Raw genomic sequence first — 26661 nt, forward strand, 5'->3', positions numbered from 1 at the left:
TCACCAGTCTATAATTTCCTGGATTATCCCTTTTTCTTTTCTTAAACAGAGGAATAACATTAGCTACTTGTCAGCTCTCCGGGACCTCTCCAGTAGCTAGCGAGGATACAAAGATCTTTGTCAGGGCCCCAGCAATCTCCTCTCTTGCCTCTCTCAATTGACCTGGAATAGATCCCATTGGGTCCTGGGGACTTACCCACCTCAATGCTCTTCAAGAGACCCAACACCACTTCTTTCTTCATCTCAAAATGCCCTAGCACATTAGCATGCTCCACATGAATCTCATCATCCTCCACGTCCTTCTCCTTGGTAACTACTGATGCAAGGTACTCCAAGCACAAGATCCCTCCTTCATCCTCGAGTGGTCCCACTCTCTCCCGAGTCATCCTCTTGTTTTTAATGCATGTATAAAATGCCTTGGGATTCTCTTTAACCCTACTTGCCAAGGTCATTTCATGGCCCCTCCTTGTTCTCCTAATTACCTACTGGAGTTCTTTCCTATTTTCTTTATATTTCACACGGACCCTATCCAATTTTAGCTTCCTAAACTTCACACATGCTTCTTTTTCCCTTTTGACTAAATTCACATCCTCCCTCGTTATCCATGGGTCCCTTACCTTGCCACCTTTGTCTTTCCCCCTGACTGGAACTTGCGGGTCCTGTGTGCTTGTCGGACCCTTGTTGGACTATCCACATACTGTTTCAAGAGACTCTCTTGGATGCACTGAACAAATTCTGCCCTGTCTACGCCTCTTGCTCGAAGGAAGTTCCAGTCAACATTGGAGAAGTTAAAGTCACCCACAATGACAACCCTGTTGTTATTGCATCTTTCCATAATCAGTAGGTCTCTTAACAACAATACTGGGGTGGCACGGTGGCTAGCACTGCTGCCTCACAGTGCCAGGGACCCAGGTTCAATTCCCGGCTTGGTTGACTGTCTGTGTGGAGTTTGCACGTCCTCCCCTCGTCTGCGTGGGTTTCCTCCAGGTGCTCTGGTTTCCTCCCACAGTCTGAAAGACCTGCTGGTTAGGTGCATTGACCCAAACAGGCGCTGGAGTGTGGGGACTCGGGGAATTTCACAGTAATTTCATTGCAGTGTTAATGTAAGCCCTTACTTGTGAATAATAAATAAACTTTTACTTTAAAAAGTTAAAGTCACCCACAATGACAACCCTGTTGTTATTGCATCCTTCCATAATCTGCCTACATATTTGTTCCTCAATGTCCCAATGGCTGTTGGGGGGCTTATAGTACAATCCCATCAGAGTGAGAGCACCCTTCCTATTCCTCTTGGGTTGCCACAGAAGTTGGAAAGGGGCTACAGTATGGAGCCTATGGAACCGAGTATGCATTCACCACTGCAGACCCACAGCATGAGGAACTCCAATAAAGCATTTAATCATGTAACCGAAGGAATGATCAATACCACTGAGGCCCAGCGACAATTTTGTTTGAGATCGAAGGTTTGGAACCATTTCTCGACTTAATTACCTCCCTGTACAAATTAAACTTGATTAACATTCACCAAAGCAGACATGAATTAGTGGTCACTCGACCGGGAGGAGGTCCAGTGAAGGGGGTTGGGTTCACCGTGATCCATGACCAATAAGGAGGGCCTGCATATGTGAGCACAACAGAATGTTGTTCAGAATCAGAGCACTACATAGTGTGTGCTTGTCGGACTCACGAGCCTCTAGGGAACACCAGCAAGATAATTGTTGATATCTTTCCACTAAAGGAGGCAATCAAAGCAGCGCTGGTGGGCCCCACATAGGGTGTATAATCACCCCTGAGACAGAGATAATCTCAGGGGCTGTATTTTGTGAAAGCAATTTCAGTTTTTGTCTGCAAGACTTAAGGGAGGGTTCCACTTGTCTGGAAAAACAGCGGGATACTTATTTCGTGCCTGGTGGGATGACTCATGGTACATTGACAAGACACCAGGGAACGTGATCCGACAGGCCATGTGAGAGGCTGTGGAAATTATCCATGAATAGGTCAGGTGTTCCAAAGAGCAGACCCATAATGGACGTAAACAGGTGAAACTAGCTACCCAGACTAGCACCATCAGGAACACACCATTGGTGGTATGTAGTTGTTCCAGGAATGGCAGGGAACCACCTAACCAATTGGTGGGAAATAATCAGGATAGGGCTGATCGCAGGGACAGGAGTAGTGTTCCCATGGCTCCCTATTAAAAAGGGGAAAAGCTAGAAGCTGATATTTACAGCAGAATAGTTCAGGGTACCTCTAGACATCGGGACGACTGGTCACCTGAAGGATTCGGAGAGGTATTCTTGACATTGCATTGGCCTCTTTGGGGTGGTCACCCAATGGCCAAAGTGGGGACTGAAAAGTTTAAAAATCACATAAGCTGCTATGAGAAAATCAAGAGGTCTTCATAAAAATCTCCAAAGATAAGCGTCAAGGCCTTTAGTCTGAGAGAATTCATTAAATCAGACATCTCAACATGGGAGGAGAAGGATATATACAGACACAAACTGGAACATCAATAATAACTTGTAACAATGTTGAATTACGTTAGCTAACATGATTTAAGACTTTGTGCTGATTGGATATTATAATTAAACAGGCATGTAATAATTGTGATTGGTTTTAATATCTGTACCTTATGATGTAGGTTCAATCAATAACTTTGAATGGATAGAGATAACTATTATATCTTGATTGGTATACGCGAATTACTTGTAATCAAATTTGAAACTATAACTGTTTGTGTATTCCTGAATTCTGGACTCTGGCTAGTTGCAGGTTCGGACCTGTGACTTTCCAACATCCTCACCATATAGCTTGAATTAAAAACAGCTGTTTAAGGGAACTCCGTGACTTGGTCTGGTTACGTGAGGGATAAAGTTGTGATCAATTAAAAGGCTGAACATCAAAGTCCACAACGAAAGACACCCAATTATCTTCAAAAAAAATGTAGTCATAGTATTTAGTATGCAACAAAGAGCAGGTCCAGGCTTATTTTATCTAACAATTTTATATTAAAGACTCATTTGGGATTTTAAAAGTTTGAGATATTTTTAAAAAATATTTCATAAAATTAAAGGTAACTTGTCTCTGTGTGGTAAGTAATTTAAACCAAACAACAGAATTAAATAAAGTTCTACTGCAGAAAAAGTTAGTATTAAGGAATGACAAAAGCTACAAATTTTGATATAAACATTTGTGCACCTTACTTAATGCAAAGAACGATAATATTTAAAAATAATGACATTTTGCATAATTAAAAACACGCAAGCTAAATATTAGAAATCCGCACAATAATATAATAATACTGCAGTGTTTTATGGGCGAGGTAATAAACCAAGCCCTGCCTGCTTCCTCAAATGGACATAAACGATTCCATCACACTGTTTAAAGAACAGCAGGGAGTGCCCCGCTGTGCTAGGTCGTCATTAATCTCTCAAGTAACATTGATAAAACGATTGCCTGGTCACACTTATGTTTATGGGATGCTATGCACAAATTAATTGCCAAGTTTGCCAAATAAGAGCAGTGACTACACTTTAAAAAGACTGAATTGGCTGTGAAGTGCTTTAGGAAGCCCTACGGTCTTGTGCTTCTTCTAAAGAAACTCAAATGCTAAATGAGGTATTTTCCAAAGACCACTAAAGTCATGGGATGCAGATGGGCCTGTTGAGTAGTTTCAGCATTTCACACTTTCAACTCAGAGCACCAGCTATTTACCGCCAATCTTCAAGCCTACTTGAGGACACCAAGAAGCATGCAGTGAGGATTGAATTTAAAATATTGCTGCATTTCAGAACTCTGGATCTACAGTTCAGCATGCATCAAGTATACAATTTCTAATGAATTTACCTTGCAGCTCTCCACTCTTGCTGTACAGCTCCCGTCTTTGCTCACGCAGATATGCGCTCATGCTGATCGCATGTGACGACGACTCAAACCTGCAATCAGACAAACTGCATTGAAGGATGTGCACGACAAGTTATGTTTTGTTCTTCTGAACTCATGCTAAACAATGGGTATTAATATGCCTTTGAATCAGAAATGTTGCACTTCAAGTTCATATTACGGAACTTGCATAACACCTTATGTTAAAAGGGGTGAGAAAAGATGCTATATTAACAATAAGTTCACAAACGACTTAATTTTAGTCTTTGAGAAAAAAATCAAGGGTTTTAAAGTGAATTTAGACAAGTATGCCATTTCATTAATTTAAAAATGTGGACTGAGGTCAAGAAAAAAAGAGTTGCTAGAATATGGAATGCTCTGTCACAGGAAGTCAAGGCAGAGACTATTTCATTTTTTAAGAACAAGCAGTGGAGAAAAGTTTGAAGTATAGGAGAGAAAGACAAGACCCTGGGAGAGAGCAGGTGAATGGGATTAGTGCCAGACAAACATGTGATGAACAGGACTTGCCAGGAAAGGTCTTGACGTTGGCTACTACCAGCCCAAGACAAAGAGTCGATACACAAATATGATGGGTCAAAATACCTCCTTCCATGCTGTAAAAATCTTCAAAGCTACGTATCCTAATGGGCAGTAACTATGCGAAACCAACTGAAAACGAAGAAGAATTTCTCTCCATTCAAAATCAATTTCACGAAATAGGAAGTTTTGTTTGGGAATGAGTGTATGTTATTGCAGCACAAGCCACCCTATCCCACACATTCTTCTGGAAGTGTAGGAAGTGTAACAACACCTGCCCTTTTAGCTCCGCCTTTGCTACCATGGCATTAAACACTGCTTCCAGGTGAAAAATTCACTAACTTTCACTTCTTTCAGTTTAGTATTTTATAATGTGGCCTTTCCAGACACTGGAGAGGCCAAAGAGATTGGGTGATTACTTAGCAGTAAACCTACATTCATAAGTGTGATCCCAGAGCTTCCAGTCATCTGGCATTATAATCCTCATCCTGCTCCAACTTCAGCCTTTTATCCTGTACCAAGCTCAACACAAGCTTGTAGAACAGCACCTCAACTTCTGGTTAAGCACTTTACAGCTTTTTCACTCAGTGAGTTGAACAATTTTGGATCTGAACCACCATTTAGCAGACAGCAGCTGCTGATCATGATTCTTCAGCTTTTTGAATTTTCTGCTCCCCCAGACCAACTTTTGTTTTCCTTACTGTCACACACCAGCCCCTTGCCCTGCAAGACTGCCGCATTATTGTATAATCTCTCCCGTCTTCAATGTGTTGTTCTTTCCTCTCCTCACCACCTTCTCCATCACTGTATTTGTAAAAGACCCATTTCATCTCTAACTTTTTCCAGTTCTAATGAAAGGCCATCAACATTAAACATAACTCGGTTTCTCTCTCCACAGCTGCTGCCTGGCCTGCTGAGTATTTGCAGCATTTTCTGGTCCTACTTAGGATTGCAGGGTCCAGGTATCGTGCTTTTGTATTCATCAATCTTTTCTCATTTTGGAACTTGAGAAGGGTGCTGTACATTGTCAGCATTTTTAGCTTGTATTTCACATAAACAAATCTTTGCAGAGTTTTTTTTTTCTGAACTGGTTCAGGTTTTATGCATCTCAAAAAAATTCATGCGGAGTCCATAAAATATTGTGCTGTGCTTATAATTTGATGATGTGATTTTGGTTTGATAGATCACACGGAAGTGACAAAAATAATATTTTCATTACACATGAGCTTTCAGAAACCTGCAAAATTGTTTTAAGCATCAACTCAGCAATAACCTTGCTTACCCCATCACCCAAGGGCCCTTTCAAACCATTTTTACACACAGTCCCTTTGCTATAATACTCACTATTACAATATGCAATTTTTATGATTCCCTTGCCAATAGAAAATTCATCTAAAACACCACAGCAAGCCTCAAGCAAGATGATTTGTGCATCAATCCTGAAGAGTGAATCTACTGTATAAAAGAGATTCTGCTCCTTCTCCAAATGAAATTCAACTACTTATTTCAGGAAATGTGCTGGCCCTTTCTAACAGAATTGTGGGCGAGTATACACCACAGTGTTTAAAGATGGCGGCACAACACACATCCCCATGGACAATTGGGGATGAGTAATATGTGCTGATTTTCACAGCGATGCTCACATCCCAAGAATGAACAACGAAAAAAGTAACATTGTCTACATCAACAAAACCCAATGCAGTGGTAGGAGTTCAAAATTGCTATTTCCAGAGATAAAGTGTAATTCTATGAAATGACCTCCACAACAGCTAAACCAATGAACCAGAATGCTTTCAGTTATCTTTCTGCACTCGAATCATTAAAAGGTGAAACATGTTCAAGTTAAAAAAGATTTAGATAACTCCCATTCTTGATTTGATTTATTATTGTCACGTGTATTGGGATACAGTGAAAAGTATTGTTTCTTGCGCGCTACCGTTCATAGACAAGGAAAGGAGAGGGTGCAGAATATAGCATTGCAGTCACAGCTCGGGTGTAGAGAAAGATCAACTTAATATGAGGTAGGTCCATTCAAAAGTCTGATGGCAGCAGGGAAGAAGCTGCTCTTGAGTCGGTTGGTACATGACCTCAGACTTTTGTAGGTTTTCCACCTGCAACCCCACCATGGCTGCCTTCCCAATTCCTCCTTTCAGTAGGAGGAATAGAACGGGTTTCAGGTTTCTTTGTGGCTATCATTGACGCTTCTCTGTTTGTTACAAAAGGGGAAACAGCTTTCAAGTACTTGGCTAGCCCGACTTGCTTTTCTCCACACCAGCACATAAAAACAACAAACTGCAAATGTTACAGGAAGGTCATATTCACTGAAGAAAAATGAACCTTTTTTTGTTTTAAACTGAAATAGTATTAAGAAAGCATAACCATTTCTTTTCTAAATAAAAATATATATAAAATGGGTGATATTATTCTTACTTAAAGAGGGACATTTTGGGCCTCTGAGGTCTCTTTTTGGCAAAGAATGCTGCAAAATCACTCCCAGAGCTGGCATAGCTGAGCTGTGACGAAGGTTCAGAAGCAGTTCGAGTGTTCTTCACATCCAAGTATTCTGTCAACAGCATCTGTAAATGACAAAATGTTAAAAGGAAATATTACAGAAACAGGCTCACGCCAACTTTACAACATAACCTTTCTGCAACAAGTCATAACTTGCATCATTTATGGTTTCTTTCTTATACGTTCCTGCACCAGGCAATTTATACCAAAGGTAAAGATGCAAACAAGCGCATGTATACACACCCATTCTGCAGCACTGAGGAGTAGACCCACAGCATTGTGGTTGACTCTTAAATGCCCTCTGATGCAGCAAGCCAGTCAGCAATGTCAAACTGCGAAAAAGTCTAAAAGGAATGAAAGCGGATGGAACACCCAGCTTAAAAGCACCAGAAAAGACAATGGCAAACATAGCCCAGTCGACCCTGCAACGCCCTCCATACTAACATCAGGCGACTTGTGCCAAAGTTGGGAGAGCTCTCTCACAGACTCGTCAAACAACAGCCTGACATAGTCATACCCACAGAATCATACCTTACAGATGACATCCCAGAAATCACCATCACCATCTCTGGGTATGTCCTGTCCCACCGACAAGACAGACCCAGCAGAGGTGGCAGCACAGTTGGGAAAGAGTTGCCCTCAGAGTCCTCAACATCGAATCTGGACCCCTTGAAGTCTCACGGCATTAGGACAAATATGGGCAAGGAAGCATCCTGCTGATTATCATGGACCAACCCTGATCCCACCAGACTGAAGGTCTGCAGCACAGGAAGAGGAATCCAACAAGAGGGAAAAACATACTTGGGGGCGGCACAGTGGCTCGCACTGCTGCCTCACAGCGCCAGGGACCCGGGTTCGATTCCCAGCTTGGGTCACTGTGTGGAGTTTGCACATTCTCCGTGTCTGCATGGGTTTCCTCTGGGTGCTCCAGTTTCCTCCCACTTTCCAAAGTTCTGGGGGTTAGGCGGATTGGCTATGCTAAATTGTCCTTAGTGTCAGGAGGACTGGCTAGGGTAAATACATGGGATTATGGGGATAGGGTCTGGGTGGGATTGTGGTCCATGCAGACTTGATGGGCCAAATGGCCTCCTTCTGCACTGTATGATTCTTCTATGATTTTGACCTCATCCTCACCAATCTACTTGCTGTAGATGCATCTGTCCATGAGGCAGCACAGTGGCAGAGTCGTTAGCACTGCTACTTGACAGCGCCAGGGATCCGGGTTCAATTCTGGCCTTGGGTGGCTGTGCAAACTCCACACAGCCATTCTCCCCCTGTCTGACTGGGCTTCCTCCGGGTGCTCTGGTTTCCTCACACAGTCCAAAGATGTGCAGGTTAGGTATACTGGCCATGCTAAATTATTCTTCGGTGTCCAAAGAGGTGTAGGTTAGGTGGGTTAGCCATGGTATTTGCACGTGATTATGGGGATAGAATGGAGGAGAGGGCCTGGGTGGGATGCTCTTTTGGAGAGTCGGTGCAAACTCAAATGGGCCGGTTGACCTCTTCTGCACTGTAGGGATTCTATGAGTATCGGTCTGATTGGAGATAAAGTCCCTTCTTCGCACTGAGGATACCCCCCATAGTGTTGTGTGTTGGAACAGATCTCGCAATTCAAGAATGGGCATCCATGAGACAGTGTGGGCCATCAACAGCAACAGAATTGTACACGCCCACAATCTGTAACCACATGGCCCGGCATATTCCCGACTCCACCATCACCACCAAAGCAGGATATTAACCCTAGTTCAATGTGAATGAGGGCATGCCAGGAGCAGCACTAGGCATACCTAAAAGTGATGTGTCAACCTGGTGAAAGCTACAGCACAGGACCACTCGCATCGCAAACAGCATAAGCAGCAAGTGATAAACAGAGCTAAGAGATTCCACAACCAACGGATTAGATGTAAGCTTTGCAACCCTGCCACATCTAGTCGTGAATGGTGATGGTCAATTAAACAAATCACTAGAGGAGGAGACTCCACAAATACCCCCAATGATGTGGCAGTCCATTGAGTCAATGCAAAAGATAAGGCTGAAGCGTTTGTAACAATCTTCAGCCAAAAGTGTCGAGTGGATGATCCATCTCGGCCTTCTCTGGAGGTTCCCAGAATCACAGATGTCCACCTTCAGCCAATTCGACTGACTGCACATGATATGAAGAAATGACTGAGGGCACGGATACTGCAAAGGCTCTGGGTCCGAACAACATTCTGGGAATAGTACAGAGGACCTGCAATCCAGAATCTACAACTAGCAGTAAGAGGTCACCCATTTAAAATGGGAATGAGGTAAACCTTTTCACTCAGAGGATCATGGAATCCTCTTCCTGCAAAGGTGATGGCATTTTAAGGCAGAGGTGGACAGATTTTTGGTAAGCCAATGTTCTCAGGAATAGGCAGCTTACAGATTTGGGGTTACCAACAGATCAGTCATGATTTTATGAAATGGTGCAGCAGGCACAAGGGGCTGAATGGCCCAACCGCTCCATGGTTTTATGCATGTCCATAGGCCCGAGCAAAGCTAGAGTCAATGGGAATCGGGAGAAAACTCTCCACTGGTTGGAGTCATCCCTGGCACAAAAGGAAGATGGTTCTAGTGGTTGAAGGTCAATGCTCTCAGTTCCAGGATATCACGACAGAAGTTCCTCAGGGTAGTGTCCTCGGCCTAGCCATCTTCAGCTGTTTCATCAATGATCTTCCTTCCATCATAAGGTCGGAAATGGGGATGTTGGCTGATGATTACACAATGTTCAGTATCATTCGTGACTCCTCAGATAATGAAGCAGTCTATGTCCAAAGTAGCAAGTCCTGGACAAGATTCAGGCTTCAGCTGACAAGTGACAAATAACATTGCACCACACAAGTACCAAACAATGAGCATTTCCAACAAGGTTCAATCTACCCATCCTCCCTTGACATTCAATGGCATCACCATTGCTGAATCCCCCACTATCAACAACTTGGGGGTTATCATTGACCAGAAGCTGAACTAGTCATATATTCTTTATTTTCCTGTGCATTTTCTAGATGATGTGTCAATATATAACTGTTCTTGGTAATGTTACCAAGCACTAATCTGTAATTAATCCTTTACCCGGTGTGCGCTGGTGGGACACCAGATCATTCAGTCCGAGGTTTTGGGAGTGGAAAAGGGATGAAGCAATATAAAATGTGGAAGCCCTCAAGGGAATGGCAATGATGTTCATGATTTAGCCCAGTAACATGCAAGCATACACTGACCTTTTATTGAAGGATAATCTTAAGCCATGTTTTACCTGAGATGACTCACAAAAATACTTGTAACACAAAATACACCATGGAATGTTCAAACATGCATCAGTGCCCCTGACACATCCAGTTCAAACATGCCTCCTGGACAGTTGCTGCTGACCCCACAGGGAGCATTTCTGCTTTGCTTAAACTTACACCTTTTCCAAAGGAATGGGATCAAAATCAATATGTTGGCAGAAATCCTTTTTTTTTAAAGGAAAATAAAATCTTTTTCCTCCTCTCAGCTTGATGGTGCAATGTCACTGCAACAGCAGTCACATTATTTTCTACGTATAATAAGGGTCAGCAATTCTGCAACTTATGCTGCACAACATATGCTCCAATATCATTTTCAAAACCATTTGGCAAAGAGCATGCAAAGAACCTGCTATCAAATTGTAAATAAACAAGATAGAGAGAATCAAACATCCTTCAGTAAATTTGAGCATTACTTTGATAAGCTTCTCCACTGCCAGGAACAACTAGACAGGTGGCACAGTGGTTAGCACTGCTGCCTCACAGCACCAGAGACCCGGGTTCGATTCCTGACTTGGATCACTGTCTGTGTGGAGCTTGCACATTCTCCCTGTGTCTGCGTGGGTTTCCTCTGGGTGCTCCGGTTTCCTCCCACAGTCCAAAGATGTGCAGGTTAGATGAATTGTTAAAGTTTATTTATTCTTCACATGTAAGGCTTACATTAACACTGCAATGAAGTTACTGTGAAATTTCCCTAGTCACCACAGTCTGATGCCTGTTCGGGTCAATGCACCTAACCAGCACGTCTTTCAGAATGTGGGAGGAAACCAGAGCACCCAGAGGAAACCCACAGAGACACAGGGAGAACGTGCAAATTGGCCATGCTAAATTCTCCTCAGTGTATCTGAACAGGCGCCAGAGTGTGGCGATTAGGGGATTTTCACAGTAACTTCATTGCAGTGTGAATGCAAGTCTACTTGTGACTAATAAATAAACTTTACTTTAAGTTGAATCTGGCGAGTTCCTTTCTCATGACCACAAGAACCTGTTTTGCATGCTAACAAAGCTTCAGTTACGTATCTTAAGGAATTAACAGAAATAAGCATTTATCATGTTCTATTCTGAATATGATTGTCACAGTTATTGGTACCAAGCTGTCAGTCTTCCTCGCTGAGCTTGGAGAACATTTGTAAGCAATTCCAACATAAAAGACATCAGAGGTGAACTTAATGCGAATACACACTGCCCCATTATTTGCCAAATGAGATTGACCAACACATACATAACAGGGTCTTCATGGCCTTCCTCAGCTGCGTAGTTCAGTACCAAATTAGGCATTGTGACTTCATCGTAGAATTTCAAAGCATTGGTTCAATAAGAGCCTCCAAAGTGATCTCATTCTGTGGTCAATTTTTACAAGGTACACCTCAGGACGAGGCCCGAACTAAAATTGTGCATCAGCTTCCATATTCGTTGAGCAATTACTGGATGTGTGTTCACCTGAATATTGCTTTGCAGTCAGTACTCTTTATAGTTAATGACAACTTGCTGCTATCTTGTAAAACCTGTGACCCTACATTTAATTAAATGGCAGTGACTACTGATACAGCGACATAAGCTTAATTGCTTTAACAGGAAATATTGAACTTCTGTGCAAGTAATCAAATTTTCATGTGAAATGCTATTTGATTATTAAGTACAGACTTGGAAATTTCACTGGCCAAACGAAACCCATCTTCTAAGCGGACAAAAATAAACGCAAGGGTCAAAGTAGGGCATGGAGTGATGACAAGATTGAGCACCCCATGATGCTCTCTGGAGTATCTCATCAAATGTGGCCAGAATACTTGTAATTACACCTGCTTTGAAACAAACCTATTATTTATACCAATTGAAATAGAGGTAGCAAATTAAGCAAGGGATTGAATGTCTAAGATGATTCAAGCAGACCTCAAAATCCAACCGATTCAACAAAAGCGTTCCTTATTGGTTTTATTTTTTTAAAAAATCAAAATGGGAGTGCTTTTATATAATACAAGTGAACCCAACTGTAGATTTAAGAGGTCATTCAAGCAGCTACATTTCACAGTACAAAAAAAGTGCAGATTTCATTTTGCTCTCTATACTTGGGTCTCTATACAAGGTTGGCAGAAGTCGGGAACCCTGGATGACTCGGGATATTGAGGCCCTGATCAAGAAGAAGAGGCACATGACATGCAGAGGCAGCTGGGATCAAGTGAATCTCTTGAAGGGTATTGGGGGTGTAGGAGTAGAGTTAAGAGAGAAATCAGGAGGGCAAAAAGGGGACACAAAATTGTTTTGGCAGATAAGGCAAAGGAGAATCCAAAGAGCTTCTACAAATACATAAAGGGCAAAAGAGTAACAAGGGAGAGAGTAGGGCCTTTTAAGGATCAACAAGGTCATCTATGTGTGCGGATCCCCAAGAGATGGGCGAGATCCTAAATGAATATTTCTCATCAGTATTTTCTGTTGAGAAAAGCATGGATGTTAGGGAACTTGGGGAAATAAATATTGATGTCTTGAGGAGTGGACATATTACAGAGAAAGAGGTGCTCGAAGTCTTACAGCGCATCAAGGTAGATAAATCCCTGGGACCTGATGAAGTGTATCCCAGGACATTGTGGGAGGCTAGGGAGGAAATTGTGGGTCCCCTAGCCGAGATATTTGAATCATCGATAGTCACGGGTGAGGTGCATGAAGATTGGTGAGTGGCAAATGTTGTGCCTTTGTTTAATAAGGGCTGCAAGGAAAAGCCTTGGAATTACAGGCCAGTGAGCCTCACATCTGTGGTGGGTAAATTGTTGGAAGGTCTTTTGAGAGACAGGATCTGCAGGCATTTAGAGATGCAAGGACTGAGTAGGGACAGTCAGCATGGCTTTGTGAGTGGAAAATCATGTCTCTCAAATTTGATTGAGTTTTTTGAAGGGGTAACCAAGAAGGTAGATGAGGGTAGTGCAGTTGATGTTGTCTACATGGACTTTAGCAAGGCCTTTGACAAGGTACCGCATGGTAGGTTGTTGCATAATGTTAAATCTCACGGGTTCCAGGGGGAGGTATCGAAAAGGATACAAAATTGGCTTCTTGACAGAATAAGAGTTTTAACACCACCAGGTTAAAGTCCAACAGGTTTATTTGGTAGCAAATGCCATTAGCCGGCATCTCCACTTCTTGACAGAAGCCAGAGGGTTGTTTTTCAAACTGGAGCCCTGTAACCAGCGGTGTGCCTCAGGGGTCAGTGCTGGGTCCACTGTTATTTGTCATTTATATTAATGATTTGGATGAGAATATAGAGGGCATGGTTAGTAAGTTTGCAGATGACACCAAGATTGGTGGCATAGTGGACAGTGAAGAAAGTTGTCTCCAATTGCAACGGGATCTTGATCAATTGGGCCAGTGAGCTGACGAATGGCTGATGGAGTTTAATTTAGACAAATGCGAGGTGATGCATTTTGGTAGCTTGAACCAGGGCAGGACTTACACAGTTAATGGTCGGGCGGTGGGGAGAGTTACAGAACAAAGATCCTGGGGTACACGTTCATAGCTCCTTGAAGGTGGAGTCACAGGTGGACAGAGTGTGAAGAAGGCACTTGGCATGTTTGGTTTCATCGGTCAGAACATTGGATACAGAAGTTGGGACGTCTTGTTGAACTTGTACAAGACATTGGTAAGGCCACACTTGGAACACTGTGTGCAATTCTGGTCACCCTATTATAGAAAGGATATTATTAAACTAGAAAAGGAGTGCAGAAAAGATTTACTAGGATGCTACCGGGACTTGATGGATTGAGTTATAAGGGGAGGCTGAATAGACTGGGACTTTTTTCTCTGGAGCGTAGGAAGCTGAGGGGTGACCTTATAGAGGTCTATAAAATAATGAGGGGCATAGACAAGGTAGATAGTCAATATCTTTTCCCAAAGGTAGGGGAGTCTAAAACTAGAGGGCATAGGTTTAAGGTGAGAGGGGAGAGATACAAAAGTATCCAGAGGGGCAATTTTTTCACACAGAAGGTGGTGAGTGTCTGGAACAAGCTGCCAAAGGTAGTAGTAGAGCGAGGTACAATTTTATCTTTTAAAATGCAATTAAATAGTTACATGGGTACGATGGGTATGGAGGGATATGGGCCAAATGTGGGCAATTGGCATTAGCTTAGGGGGTTTAAACAAGAAAGGGCGGCATGGACAAGTTGGGCTAAAGGGCCTGTTTCCATGCTGTAAACCTTTATGACTCGATGACTCATGCAGTGAGCAAGGCAGACTTGAAGTAATGGCCTTTCCCAGTTACTGTGAATCCTTCCCAAGTTCCAAAAAGGAGGACAAGAGGAAAAGTGAAGGTGGTGTTGAAAGGGGAGATTTCTGGAAGTTTTCCTAAGGTAGAAGAGTGGAAGAAATTAAAATTTGTTTTTAAAGCATGAATCTGGAGTGAGAACGATGGAGGGCTACACAAAGGCTTTGAATGATACATGTTTCAGCGTAGCAATCTATCAGGAACCCACAGATCACAATCAGTAATTAAAATATTGATGGAGAGGCAAAAGCAAAGAAAACTTAGTGTTTCTTCCCATATATTGTCAAAAATGTGCGAGTCCTTTACAGGTTAAAAAAAACTCGTTCTTTTTGAGATAATTTTTCCAATCGGTTGTGAGATGGAGCTTAAATTGATAGTTAACATTCTCTGAAACTATAACTGGGCATCAATCATTAAGAACATGCAACATTATTCTCCTGGTTTAATTTGCTCAGTATGCAACAGGCAATCTGTTTAACTATGTGCGAGTGAGTGCTTAGATTTTGTCATAGAAATCATAGAAACCCTACAGTGCAGAAGGAGGCCATTCGGCCCATCGAGTCTGCACCGACCACAATCCCACCCAGGCCCCACCCCCACATATTTACCCACTAATCCCTCTAACCGACACATTTTTTAGGATTCTGAGGGGCAATTTTTAACCTGGCCAATCAACCTAACCCGCACATCTTTGGACTGTGGGAGGAAACCGGAGCACCCGGAGGAAACCCACGCAGACACGAGGAGAATGTGCAAACTCCACACAGACAGTGACCCGAGCTGGGAATCGAACCCGGGACCCTGGAGCTGTGAAGCAGCACTGCTAAGCACTGCGCTACCGTGCCGCCCACTCATGACATATATCCTTTAATATCCTACGATGCGTGCCGCTACCGTGTCATCCACCTGATTGTCAGAAGAGATTTGATGATTTATTTCATTATTGAGCTAAAACAAGTTTTTATCTACTTATGATTAGAAGTCACCAAATTAAATAGTTAGGTGTTGTGTCACCACAGGAGATGAGTGGTTAAAATAACGACTTTTATTTTTTAAAAAACAGCCTCGAACGTTCTACAAACTAACTTTTAAGGTCAAGCTTGTCATAACGTCTGAAGCAAAAAATGATGGATTATTGATGAGATACTGAAAAGCGAAATAACAATGACATTTAGTGCAAGGCAAACCAATTAAGGTGCATGTTTATTGAGATTCGGCACAGTTCTTTGCAAGAATTGGAAAATTCCCCAAGGTGCCTACTAATTTCAAAAAAATGTTTTGAATGTCAACTTCTTAAAGCAGTTATACTTCCTCTTCATTTGAATGCAACTATCATCATTATACTCCACATCTAATTTGAAGATCTATGTTTCATTATATTTTTGGCAAGTTAGACAAGGTGCAACAACAAGAGAGACCTGGAGGTGGGGGTGGGACGGTGCTGGTGGGGTATACGTGCACTAATCGTTGAAGGTGGCAGAGCAAATTTAGAAAGTGGTGAAAAAGGCATACGTGATCCTGGGCTTTATAAGAATGAGGCATGGAATGCCAAAACAAGGAAGTTATGATGTACCTTAATAGAAACACTGGCTTGGTCTCAACTGGAGTTCCCATTTTGGGCACCACACTACAGAAAGGATGTGAAAGCTTTAGAGGGAGTGTGGAAAAGATTAATGATAATAGTTCCAGATATAAGGGACTGGAGTTATGAGGATAGATTGAAGAAGACACTAATAGCATTCCATAAATACTAAATAATCAAGAGGCAAAAGTGGGGGTGAGGAAATAAATACAGTAACCATCACTACAGAAGACATACTAGGGAAACTAATGGAGCTAAACGCCGATATGTTCTCTGGACCTGATGGGTTGCATCGTAGGATATTAAAGGATATATGTGGCGATGCCGGCGTTGGACTGGGGTGGGCACAGCAAGAAGTCTCACAACACCAGGTTAAAGTCCAACAGGTTTATTTGGAATCACGAGCTTTCAGAGCACTGCTCCTTTATCAGGTGAGTGAAGGAGGAGCAGAGCTCTGACAGCTCGTGATTCCAAATAAACCTGCGGGATTTTAACCTGGTGTTGTGTGAGACTTATTAAAGGATATACGACAGATACAGCGGATGCACTGGTAGTAATCTTCCAAGAATCCTTAAATTCTGGAAAAGTCTCAGAGGATTGAAAAACTGCCATTGTAATATCTTTATCCAAAAAAAGAGACAAAAGAATGGATAACTATAGGCCAGTTCGCTTAGCATCTGACATTGGGAAAATGTAGTGCCTATTATCAAGGATGTAATAGAAGAGCATTTAGATCATAGAACATGAATGGAGTGGGACAAAAGAATGGTCTAGTTTGGACCAGGGAGCAGCGCGGGCTTGGAGGGCCGAAGGGCCTGTTCCTGTGCTGTATTGTTCTTAACAGTACAGCACAGAACAGGCCCTTCGGCCCATGATGTTGTGCCGAGCTTTATCTGAAACCAAGATCAAGCTATCCCACTCCCCATCATCCTGGTGTGCTCCATATAACTATCCAATAACCGCTTAAATGTTCCTAAAGTGTCTGACTCCACTATCACTGCAGGCAGTCCATTCCACACCCCAACCACTCTCTGCGTAAAGAACCTACCTCGGACATCCTTCCTATAGCTCCCACCATGAACCCTATAGTTATGCCGCCTTGTAATAGCTCCATCCACCCGAGGAAATAGTCTTTGAACGTTCACTCCATTTATCCCCTTCATCATTTTATAAACCTCCATCAAGTCTCCCCTCAACCTCCTCCGCTCCAGAGAGAACAGCCCTAGCTCCCTCAACCTTTCCTCAGAAGACCTACCCTCCAAACCAGGCAACATCCAAAGATGTGCGGGTTAGGTTGATTGGCCATGCTAAATTAACCCTGGTGTCAGGGGGATTAGCAGGATAAATATGAGGGGTTATGGGGATAAGGCCTGGATGGGATTGCGGTTGGTGCAGACTCGATGGGCCAAATGGCCTCCTCCTGCACTGCAGGGATTCTATGAAATCAGGTTAACTGGCTGGAAGTTCTGATTTTTCTAATTTCTTGAATAGTGAGATATACATTTGATATTTTCCAATTAGGACGACCATTCTAAAATCTGGGGAATTCTTGAAGATCAAAACAATGCATTTACCATTTGTGTACAAATCTCTTAAACACTTGGGTTTTTATTTACTTTAGGCCCATTAATTTCAGTTTAACCTTTTTTTGACAATACAAATTTCTTTAGGTTCCTCATTCTCCCCCAGACCCTTGGTTCGGCAATATCTCTGCATTTTTTTGTATTTGTCTTCATGGCACAGGACACAAAGTATTTTTTAATGTCCATGCTATTTCCATATTCCCCATTATAATTTCTCCTGAATCTGCCTCGAAATACTTCAATTGTTTACTTGAATTACTGCCATCCTTTTTACATACCTACAGAAGCTTTCACAAACTGCTTTTGTTTCTTTTCAAAGAATCTCTATAGTGCAAGAGGCCATTCAGCCCACCGATCCTGCACCGATAACAATCCCATCCAAGCCCCATCCCCTAGCCCCAAGCTTCTTAAAGGACAAAATTGTACCTGCTTCTACTACTGCCTCTGGCAGCTTGTTCCAGACACTCACCACCCTGTGTGTGAAACAATTGCCCCTCTGGACCCTTTTGTATCTCTCCCCTCTCATCTTAAACGTATGCCCTCTAGTTTTAGACCCCCCTACCTTTTGGGAAAGATATTGACTATTTAGCTGATCTATGTCCCTCATTTTATAGACCTCTATAAGATAACCCCTCAGCCTTCTACGCTCCAGAGAAAAAAGTCCCAGTCTATCCAACCTCTCCTTATAACTCAATCCATCAAGACCGGTAGCACCCTAGTAAATCTTTTCTGCATTCTTTCTATGGTAGGGTGCCCAGAACTGTACACAGTATTCCAAGTATGGCCTTACTAATGTCTTGTACAACTTCTTAAGACGTCCCATCTCCTGCATTCAATGTTCTGACCAATGAAACCAAGCATGCCGAATGCCTTCTTCACCATTCTGTCCACCTGTGACTCCACTTTCAAGGAGCTATGAACATGTACCCCTAGATTTCTTTGTTCTGTAACTCTCCCCAATGCCCGACCATTAATTGAGTAAGTCCTGCCCTGGTTCAATCTACCAAAATGCATTACCTCGCATTTATCTAAATTAAACTCCATCTGCCATTCATCAGCTCACTGGCCCAATTGATCAAGATCCCGTTGCAATCCGAGATAACTTTCTTCACTATCCACTATGCCACCAATCTTGGTGTCATCTGCAAACTTCCTAATCATGCCTACTATATTCTCATCCAAATCATTTATATTAATGACAAATAACAGTGGACCCAGCACTGATCCCTGAGGCACATCGCTGGTCACAAGCCTCCAGTTTGAAAAACAACCCTCTACAACCATCCTCTGGCTTCTGTCAAGAAGCCAATTTTGTATCCATTTAGATACCTCACCCTGGATCCTGAGAAATGTAACCTTATGCAACAACCTACCATGCGCTCAAAGGCCTTGCTAAAGTCCATGGAGACAACAGCAACTGCACTGTCCTCATCTACCTTCTTGGTTACCCCTTCAAAAAACCCAATTAAACTTGAGACATGATTTTCCACTCACAAAGCCATGTGACTGTCCCGAATCTGTCCTTGCATCTCTAAAATGCCTGTAGATCCTGACTCTCAAAATACCTTCCAACAACTTACCCACCACAGATGTGAGGCTCACTGGCCTGTAGTTGCCAGGCTTTTCCCTGCAGCCCTTTTTAAACAAAGGGCACAACATTTGCCACTCTCCAATCTTCAGTCACCTCACCCGTGACTATTGATGATTCAAATATCTCTTGCTAGGGGACCCACAATTTCCTTCCTAGCCTCCTACAGTGACCTGGGATACACTTCATCAGGTCCCAGGGATTCATCTACCTTGATGCGCTTTAAGACTTCCAGCACCTCCTTCTCTGTAATATGTACACCCAAGACATCACTACTTTTTTCCCCAAGTTCCCTCACATCCATGCTTTTCTCAACAGTAAATACTGATGAGAAACATTCATTTAGGATCTCACCTTCTCTTGTGGATCCGCACATAGATGACCTGGTTGATCCTTAAGAACCCTACTCTCTCCCTTGTTACTCTTTTGCCCTTCATGTATTTGTATCCTCTGGCTTACCACTGTTTTGGCAATATCATATGCATATATTAAAATATTAATTTATGGGATGTGGATGTCGCTGGCTCGGCTTGCGTTTATTGCTCATCCCTCATTGCCCATCAGAAGGGGGTGGTGAGTTGCCATCTTGAACCACTGCAGTCCCGGAGATATAGGTACACCCATAATAGCCGTTTGGGAAGGAGTTCCAGGATTCTGATCCAGCGACAAGGAAGGAATGGCGATATATTCCCAACTCAGGATGGTCAGTGATTTGGAGGGGAACCTCCAGCTAGTAGTGTCCCAGGTAACAGCTGCTTTTGTCCTTCTAGAGGAAAGTGGAAATGCATATTCATTGATCACTCTATTCAAAATCGTGCCATTTGCAGTAGATTGTCTTTCCATATCAGTTCTCCTAAAGCACATCATTTCACAGTTGTCTGCCATACTTCTACTTTCTTCAAGCCAATGATTATCCTCATCACAATCTACTACTCTGACAAGTTTTGTATCATCTGTAAACTTTATAATATAACTCCATATGTCCGAACGCAGATAGTTTATAAAACCTAAACCCAATGCCAACCCGGGGGAACACCAGTGCAAAAAATTTCCCAGTCTGAAACTACAGGTCCATCCTGTAAAATTATTTCACAAAATTAGGACTCATCGGATTAAGGATGATACATCAGCATGGACTGAGGACTGATTACCAGACACGAACAGAGTATGAATTCATGGATGATGTTCAGGTTGGCAGGCTGGGATATTATTAATTCTTAAGTCCCCTTCTTACCATATCTGCTGAAATAGATTTAGATGCACTTCGAGTCATGGAGCCAATTTCATGTTCATATAACCACTTTCCCTAAATTCCGTGGGCTTCCATCTTGTAAGCAAGCTTCTTGTGTGACACATAGTCAAATGTCTTCTGGAAGCCTGAGCTACCCTGATTAAACTTGGCTGTTACTTCATTAAGTAATTCAGCCAAGTTCGGCAGGCACAATTTCACGTCAACAAATCCATGCTACTCTCCCCTTGATTAAGCTATGCCTATCGAAATTCAAATTTAGTTTATCCCTGAAAACACAGTTTCCAGTAATTTTCCCACCACCAACGACAGGTTGAGGATTGAATGATTCAAAGCAACGCCTCTACCGTTTCTTTTGCTGCTTCTTGCAGCCATCTAGGATGCATACTATCTGGACAAGGTAAATTAACCAACTTTCAGTGATGCTACTCTGAAGTCATCTTCTCCATAACTAGCCCCTCCATCGCTTCTTTCTCCTCTTTTCGTGTGACATTTACCTCATCTGCTGCCTTTGCAAAGACAGAAACAAATCACCTATTTAATGTATTTGCTTCCCCTTTCCCCCCTTTTCTCAATTTTACCTCTCTCCCACCCATTTCCCCCCTACCCCCACATCTTTATCTGTCATAGTTTACCCTCCGATTTCAGCTTCTCTGCCGTTTGGCCATTCATACCTTCTATTCTCTCTTTGCACTGACATTAGCAGCCTTTCCCCCTGTTTTTGTGGCTATGACTCATCTTCGATTCCCTCACCCTACAGTATAAATATCTCCCACTTTCTATGCCTTTCAGCTTTGACAAAGGGTCATCTGGACTCGAAACGTCAGCTCTTTTCTCTCCTCACAGATGCTGCCAGACCTGCTGAGATTTTCCAGCATTTTCTCTTTGGGTTTCATTAATTTAATACTTCTGCCACATCCTTTGACTGTGCATGAAGAGTTTCCTTTGGATCCTTACAAATTCTAATGTTTTCCCAAATTAACTCCTTACCCTTCATTTGTATGAGGAGCATTTAGATTTCAACTTAATATTGCTAATTTTTCTCATAACTACCATTTGTCTTCCATTTTAATTTATTCATATTTCTTTGTGTACTTTGCATCATCTTCTTCAACCACTCCCCCCAACAAAAATCCATAGGATGTGTACTGTTGGCAAGGCCAGCATTTATTGCTCATTGACAATTACCCTTGAGAATGCGGTGCTGTGCCACCTTCTTAAACAACTGCTATCCGTATGGTGACGGTATGCCCAATAGTGCTGTTGGGGAGTGGGTTTCAGGATTTTGACACCATAACGATTAAGGAACGGCAACAGAATTCCACGGCAGGATGGTGTGCAACTTGGAAAGAAGTGTACTGTTGTACAACAGTGTACAGGTTGTACTGTTGTCTTGTGTCTGCTGCCCCTGTGCTTCAAAGTGTTAGAGATTACTTATCAGGGAGGGGTTTCCAAAGAAGCCTTGGCAAGTTGCTCAAGTGCATCTTGTAAATAGAGAACCCTGGAGCCACAATGTGCTGGTGGTGGAGGGAATTAAGGTTCGAGGTAGAAAGCAGGCTAGCTTTCAGGTGGTGTTGAGCTTCTTGGGTATTCTTGGATGTGCACTCATCCAATAGGAAAGAATTCCATCACAACATGATTTATATCTTGAGGGCAGGCATTAGGGGTTCAGGAAATGAGTCATTTACCTCAGTATTCTCAATCCCTGAGCTGCTCTTATGTCTTCAGCATTTGTGACGCGCATTACTCCAAGCCTAAAGGTTGTCCAATTTTGCGACATGAAGGCGAGGGACATTCAGTAGGGCTACTGCATTTTAAGAGTTGCGAATGGAACCAAACACTGTAATCATCAGCAAACATTTCTTAGTTCTGTCCTTCAGAGAGACAAGGTCATTGATGAAAAAGTTGAAGATGGCAAACTCTTGGACACTGCCCTGTGGAAACCCTGCAGTGATGTCTAGGGGCTGAGATGTCAGAAGCTGAGGGCCTTCATCAAGCATTTCCCTTTGTGCTAGGTATAGCTTCAGCCAGCGCAGAGTTTCCACCTTGATTCCCATTCACTGCAAACAAGAAGGTTCTTTGTTGGTGCACGCTGCAAAACATTATCTTGATGCTAAGGGCAGTCATTCTGACATTACCTCCGAAATTTAGCTCTTTTGTCAATGCTTGGATAGAAGTTATATTAAGGTCTGGTGCCAAAGGTCCCTGGCGAACCCCAAACTCAGCACTTTTGAGCAGGTTGGTGATGAGCAGGTTCCGTTGAGTGCTAACTGATAGGATTGCATTTGTCTTGCATTCTGTGGATGCCGAGGCAACTTTCCATTTTTTGGTACATGCATGGTATTGTGGTAGCTATTCTGGACCACCTGTTCAGCACGAGAACGGGACATTTATGTCAATCGCCTTTAGTGTATCCAATACACTCGGCCCTTTCTTGGGAGCATGTGGAATGAATGACAACTGGAATGCATCTGTGATGATGGGGACCTCAGAAAAAACCTGAGATGGATTATCCACTTAGTTCTGCTGAATGGAAACTTGGTGGGCTCTGCTGTCACTGATGATGGGAATGTTCACGAAGCCTCCTCCTCCAGTTAGTTGTTTCACTGTCCGCGATCAGTCATGACTTGATGTGGCAAAATTGCAGAGTTTTGAACTAATCTATTAGTTGTGGGATCATTTAGCACTGATTTTGATATACTGCATCCATTGATCAGCATGCATAAAGACCTATGCTGAAGCTTTACCAGGTTGGTACCTCATTTTATTGGAATGCCCTGGCATTTGCTCCTGGCAGCTCTTTTCAACTTGAAATATTAACTCCTGCTCCTGACTCCACAGTAGTGTTTCCAGCACTTTACATTTTTACATATGGTATTGAAATTTTGTTTATTGGATGAAAGGTCTTATTTTGTTAAGTATAACAATGGCAGACTGTTGCTTGATCAGTCTGAGGAACAGCTCTCCCAATTCTGGCATGTCCCCACATCCGAGTGAGAATAGCTTTGCAGGGACCAGGTTGGGTGCATCATTTTATATCCACATCCAATGATTATTAACTAAATCTTTTGATTGAGGGCAGCACAGTGAGTAGCACTGCTGCCCCACAGCGCCAGGGACCTAGGTTCAATTCGAGCCTCCGGTCACTGTCTGTGTGGAGTCTGCACATTCTCCCCCATGTCTGTGTGGGTTTCCTCCCACAGTCCAAGGATGTGTGTGTTAGGTTGATTGGCTATGCTAAATTGACCCTAGTGTCAGGGGATTAACAGGGTAAATTTGTGGGGTTATGGGAATAGGGCCCGGGTGGGATTGTGGTCAGTGCAGACTCGAAGGGCCAAATGGCCTCTTTCTTCATAGTAGGGATTCTATGAACAATTATAATTAGCCTCGGTCCTCTGTTTTGTTTTCAATGTTTTTGCCATCCAGGAACCATTAGCTTTTCTTTTAGCATTAGTCCTACTTCAGCCTTTCAGAAGGAATATGCCTGGTTTGAAACCGAATTAGTTCTTTCCTTGCTCTTGCAGGCATGTTTTGCAATCTACCTGCATTATATCCATTTTCACATCACAAGTTAGCTCTTCCTTAGTTGGGCATTTTGATAGTTGCAAATCTCTTTTCATAATTACTTCAAACTAATTTATATATTCACCTTGGAGAGAGAATAGCATAGATCTGTGAGAATAGTACCTTGACTCGAAGGGTTACATTACAAGGAGGGATTAAACTAGGCACAAGCTAGAGTTGCAATCTCTAGAATTTAGAATGTTAAGGGCAATTTGATTGAAGTTTTCAAGATATTAGTGGGAGCAGGTAGAGAAGACAGCGACTACTATTTTCACTGGTTGGGGAGTCTTAGACTGGAGACATATTCTAAAAGTTAGACCCAGATCTGAGCAGAATTAGAAAACAATTCAACACACAAAGAATGGCAGGAGTTTGGTACTCTTCCACCAAAGGCAATTGTTATCACCTTCCTAACTTCATTTTCCAGAACCAGATTCAGCATTGCTTATTCCTTACTGGACTGGAGATATACGGATCAAGAAAGTTCTATTCCACACATGAGAAATTCTTCTCCTTTCTTACACTTAACACTATGTTTAAACCAGTCTACGTTAGTTAAATTCTTCTAATATTACTGCTATATCATTATTGTACTTCTAAAATTTGCTGATAAATTTGCTGCTCTACTTCCTCCTCTTTGCTTGGAGCACTATAAAAAGAATTTCAAACAATGCAGCAGTTCTTGATCTTTGGGCCAAAAAAGGATTTAGACATCCTGTGGTTGGCAGTGTGAGAATAGGAAGGTAAAAGAAAAGGGCCCAAAGGCGGCAGTGAGCAAGTCAAGAAACTATCGGAGATACTCAACATCATGCTGCTGTTGAAAATTTAAGCTTGTAAGCGGTAGTATTACTTGACGCTGCCCAACAGACCCAGCAGTGAATCCAGGTTAACTGTACACCAAATACACTGAGGCTTGAGGTTGTAGAGGTGGGGACTGCACTTTGAAAAGGTACAGGTGGTAGATTATGAGTGACTTAGTTTCACTCGTAGCTGTTTTAGTTGGATACACACAGTAGCATGCTGAGTTTGCGCTACTGAAGTAGGAAGCTGTGAACTGCAAGCACCCACTCTACATTCTGTTGCCAATCCATACTGGTCCATTGGAAGGCTCAAGAATAGCTGCCATAATTTATTCTGCCTCCAACACTACCTCGACGCAACAAACTGCAACTGCCAACTGCACATGATGTGTGTAAAACCACCACCAAAAGCCTGATTTATACAGATACTCCAGAGCTGTTCTAATATTAATTGCTAAACAACTCAGTCAGATAAATCTGTTATTTCACTGTATATAAATTAACAGTGAATTTTATGGTCAGAATTTACAGAGGATTCAAATTTATCCAACTATATTTTTCTCCATCTCTAAACCAAATATCTCCGATTCCTTCTCATGTTCATGATTTCTTCGTTAACATTCTTTACAAATAGCATTAGGCTCACCAAAATACCACGCAGCAAGATGATTGGTAAGATCTCCAGAAATTTTGACCATGCTGCACTAACACAAATAATATAGAGCAGGTTTAAAACTCCATCCAGCATCAGGTCCTACCCAAAATGACTGAATATTCGAAAGTCCATTTTGATTAACCCTGGGTAGTAAATTATAAATCACAGAGAACTAAAGTTACAGCACGTAGTCTATATGTAGCGTGAAAGGAAGTGCAAATCAAAACAGAAACTCAAATGGTTTCTCAGAATAGGATTGAAAAGTACACTTGGCTGCAGGATCATATTCATGAAACAACAATTTTTCACAAAGTCAATACTTCTATGCCAAGGTATCAGCTGTGTCCAGTGATAACGAACTAATCTTATGCACAGATATTGGCTAAATTATTAACTGCAACAAGTTTGAAAAGAATATTCTTGTATTATCACAGAGCATTACGAAGATGAGAGATTATCCACTGCCTCGCAGCTGTCTTGCATCGTTAACAGAATGATACAAATGGGCAGGTCAGAATTATAAGAATTTGCCAGGGTGGGGCAGGATGCCTTGAAGCTCCATTTAAAACATTTTTTACAATAAATTGTCCATTTGAAAAATACATCAAGGACATCTTTGGGGGAAAACTGAAAGGTAAGGGCAGTGAAATGTCAGCTTGCATGTCTTAACACACAGATCTTTTCAACTGAAATGTGATAAAACTGGATAAAGCAAAGTCAACTCAGCCTCCTGGCAATAGCATGAACAACTACTTTGGCAAGGTTCGTTTCCTCACTTTTATCCATATATAATCTTATTTTGGTTTCCCAAATGGTCTTCTTAGCGCATCATAAATTGTACTTGCAAATCTAATCTTCTTTAAATACTATTCCATTTCCTCTGGGATGATTTCAACATTTCTCATTCCTGATACAAACTTGAATTGTTTAACTAAAGTTAAAGGCAAGTTATGTGTGACAGTGAAGGTATCCTGTGGTGGACTTGTACTGTTTACTTTCAAAGTTGACTGAAGCATACAGGTTTAACAACATAAAAAGAGGTAGTTTGGCCAACTGACTACATGACAAGTCTCTGCCAGAGCAATGAAAATAAAGTATCTGCATCCATATGGCACCATTTCATGATCTTAGGCTGTCCCAAACTGTTTTACAAAGAATT

At 42.2% G+C, this 26661-nt stretch overlaps 1 protein-coding gene across 3 annotated transcripts in view; it reads right to left on the bottom strand.

Moving 5' to 3' along the window:
• The window catches only part of exoc4 (exocyst complex component 4), a 516360-nt gene that overhangs the window by 393064 nt on the left and 96635 nt on the right, over window positions 1-26661 (bottom strand). For all 3 annotated transcript variants that reach the window (XM_078235822.1, XM_078235823.1, XM_078235825.1), the window contains exons 7-8: window positions 6850-6995; window positions 3847-3935 (exon numbers count right to left, since the gene is read on the bottom strand). In XM_078235822.1, coding sequence (XP_078091948.1) covers window positions 3847-3935; window positions 6850-6995 — 235 coding nt within the window. The remainder of the gene's footprint in view (window positions 1-3846; window positions 3936-6849; window positions 6996-26661) is intronic.

This window comes from Mustelus asterias, chromosome 19 (assembly GCF_964213995.1).
Source record: "Mustelus asterias chromosome 19, sMusAst1.hap1.1, whole genome shotgun sequence".
In the NCBI taxonomy this organism is placed as follows: Eukaryota; Metazoa; Chordata; class Chondrichthyes; order Carcharhiniformes; family Triakidae; genus Mustelus; species Mustelus asterias.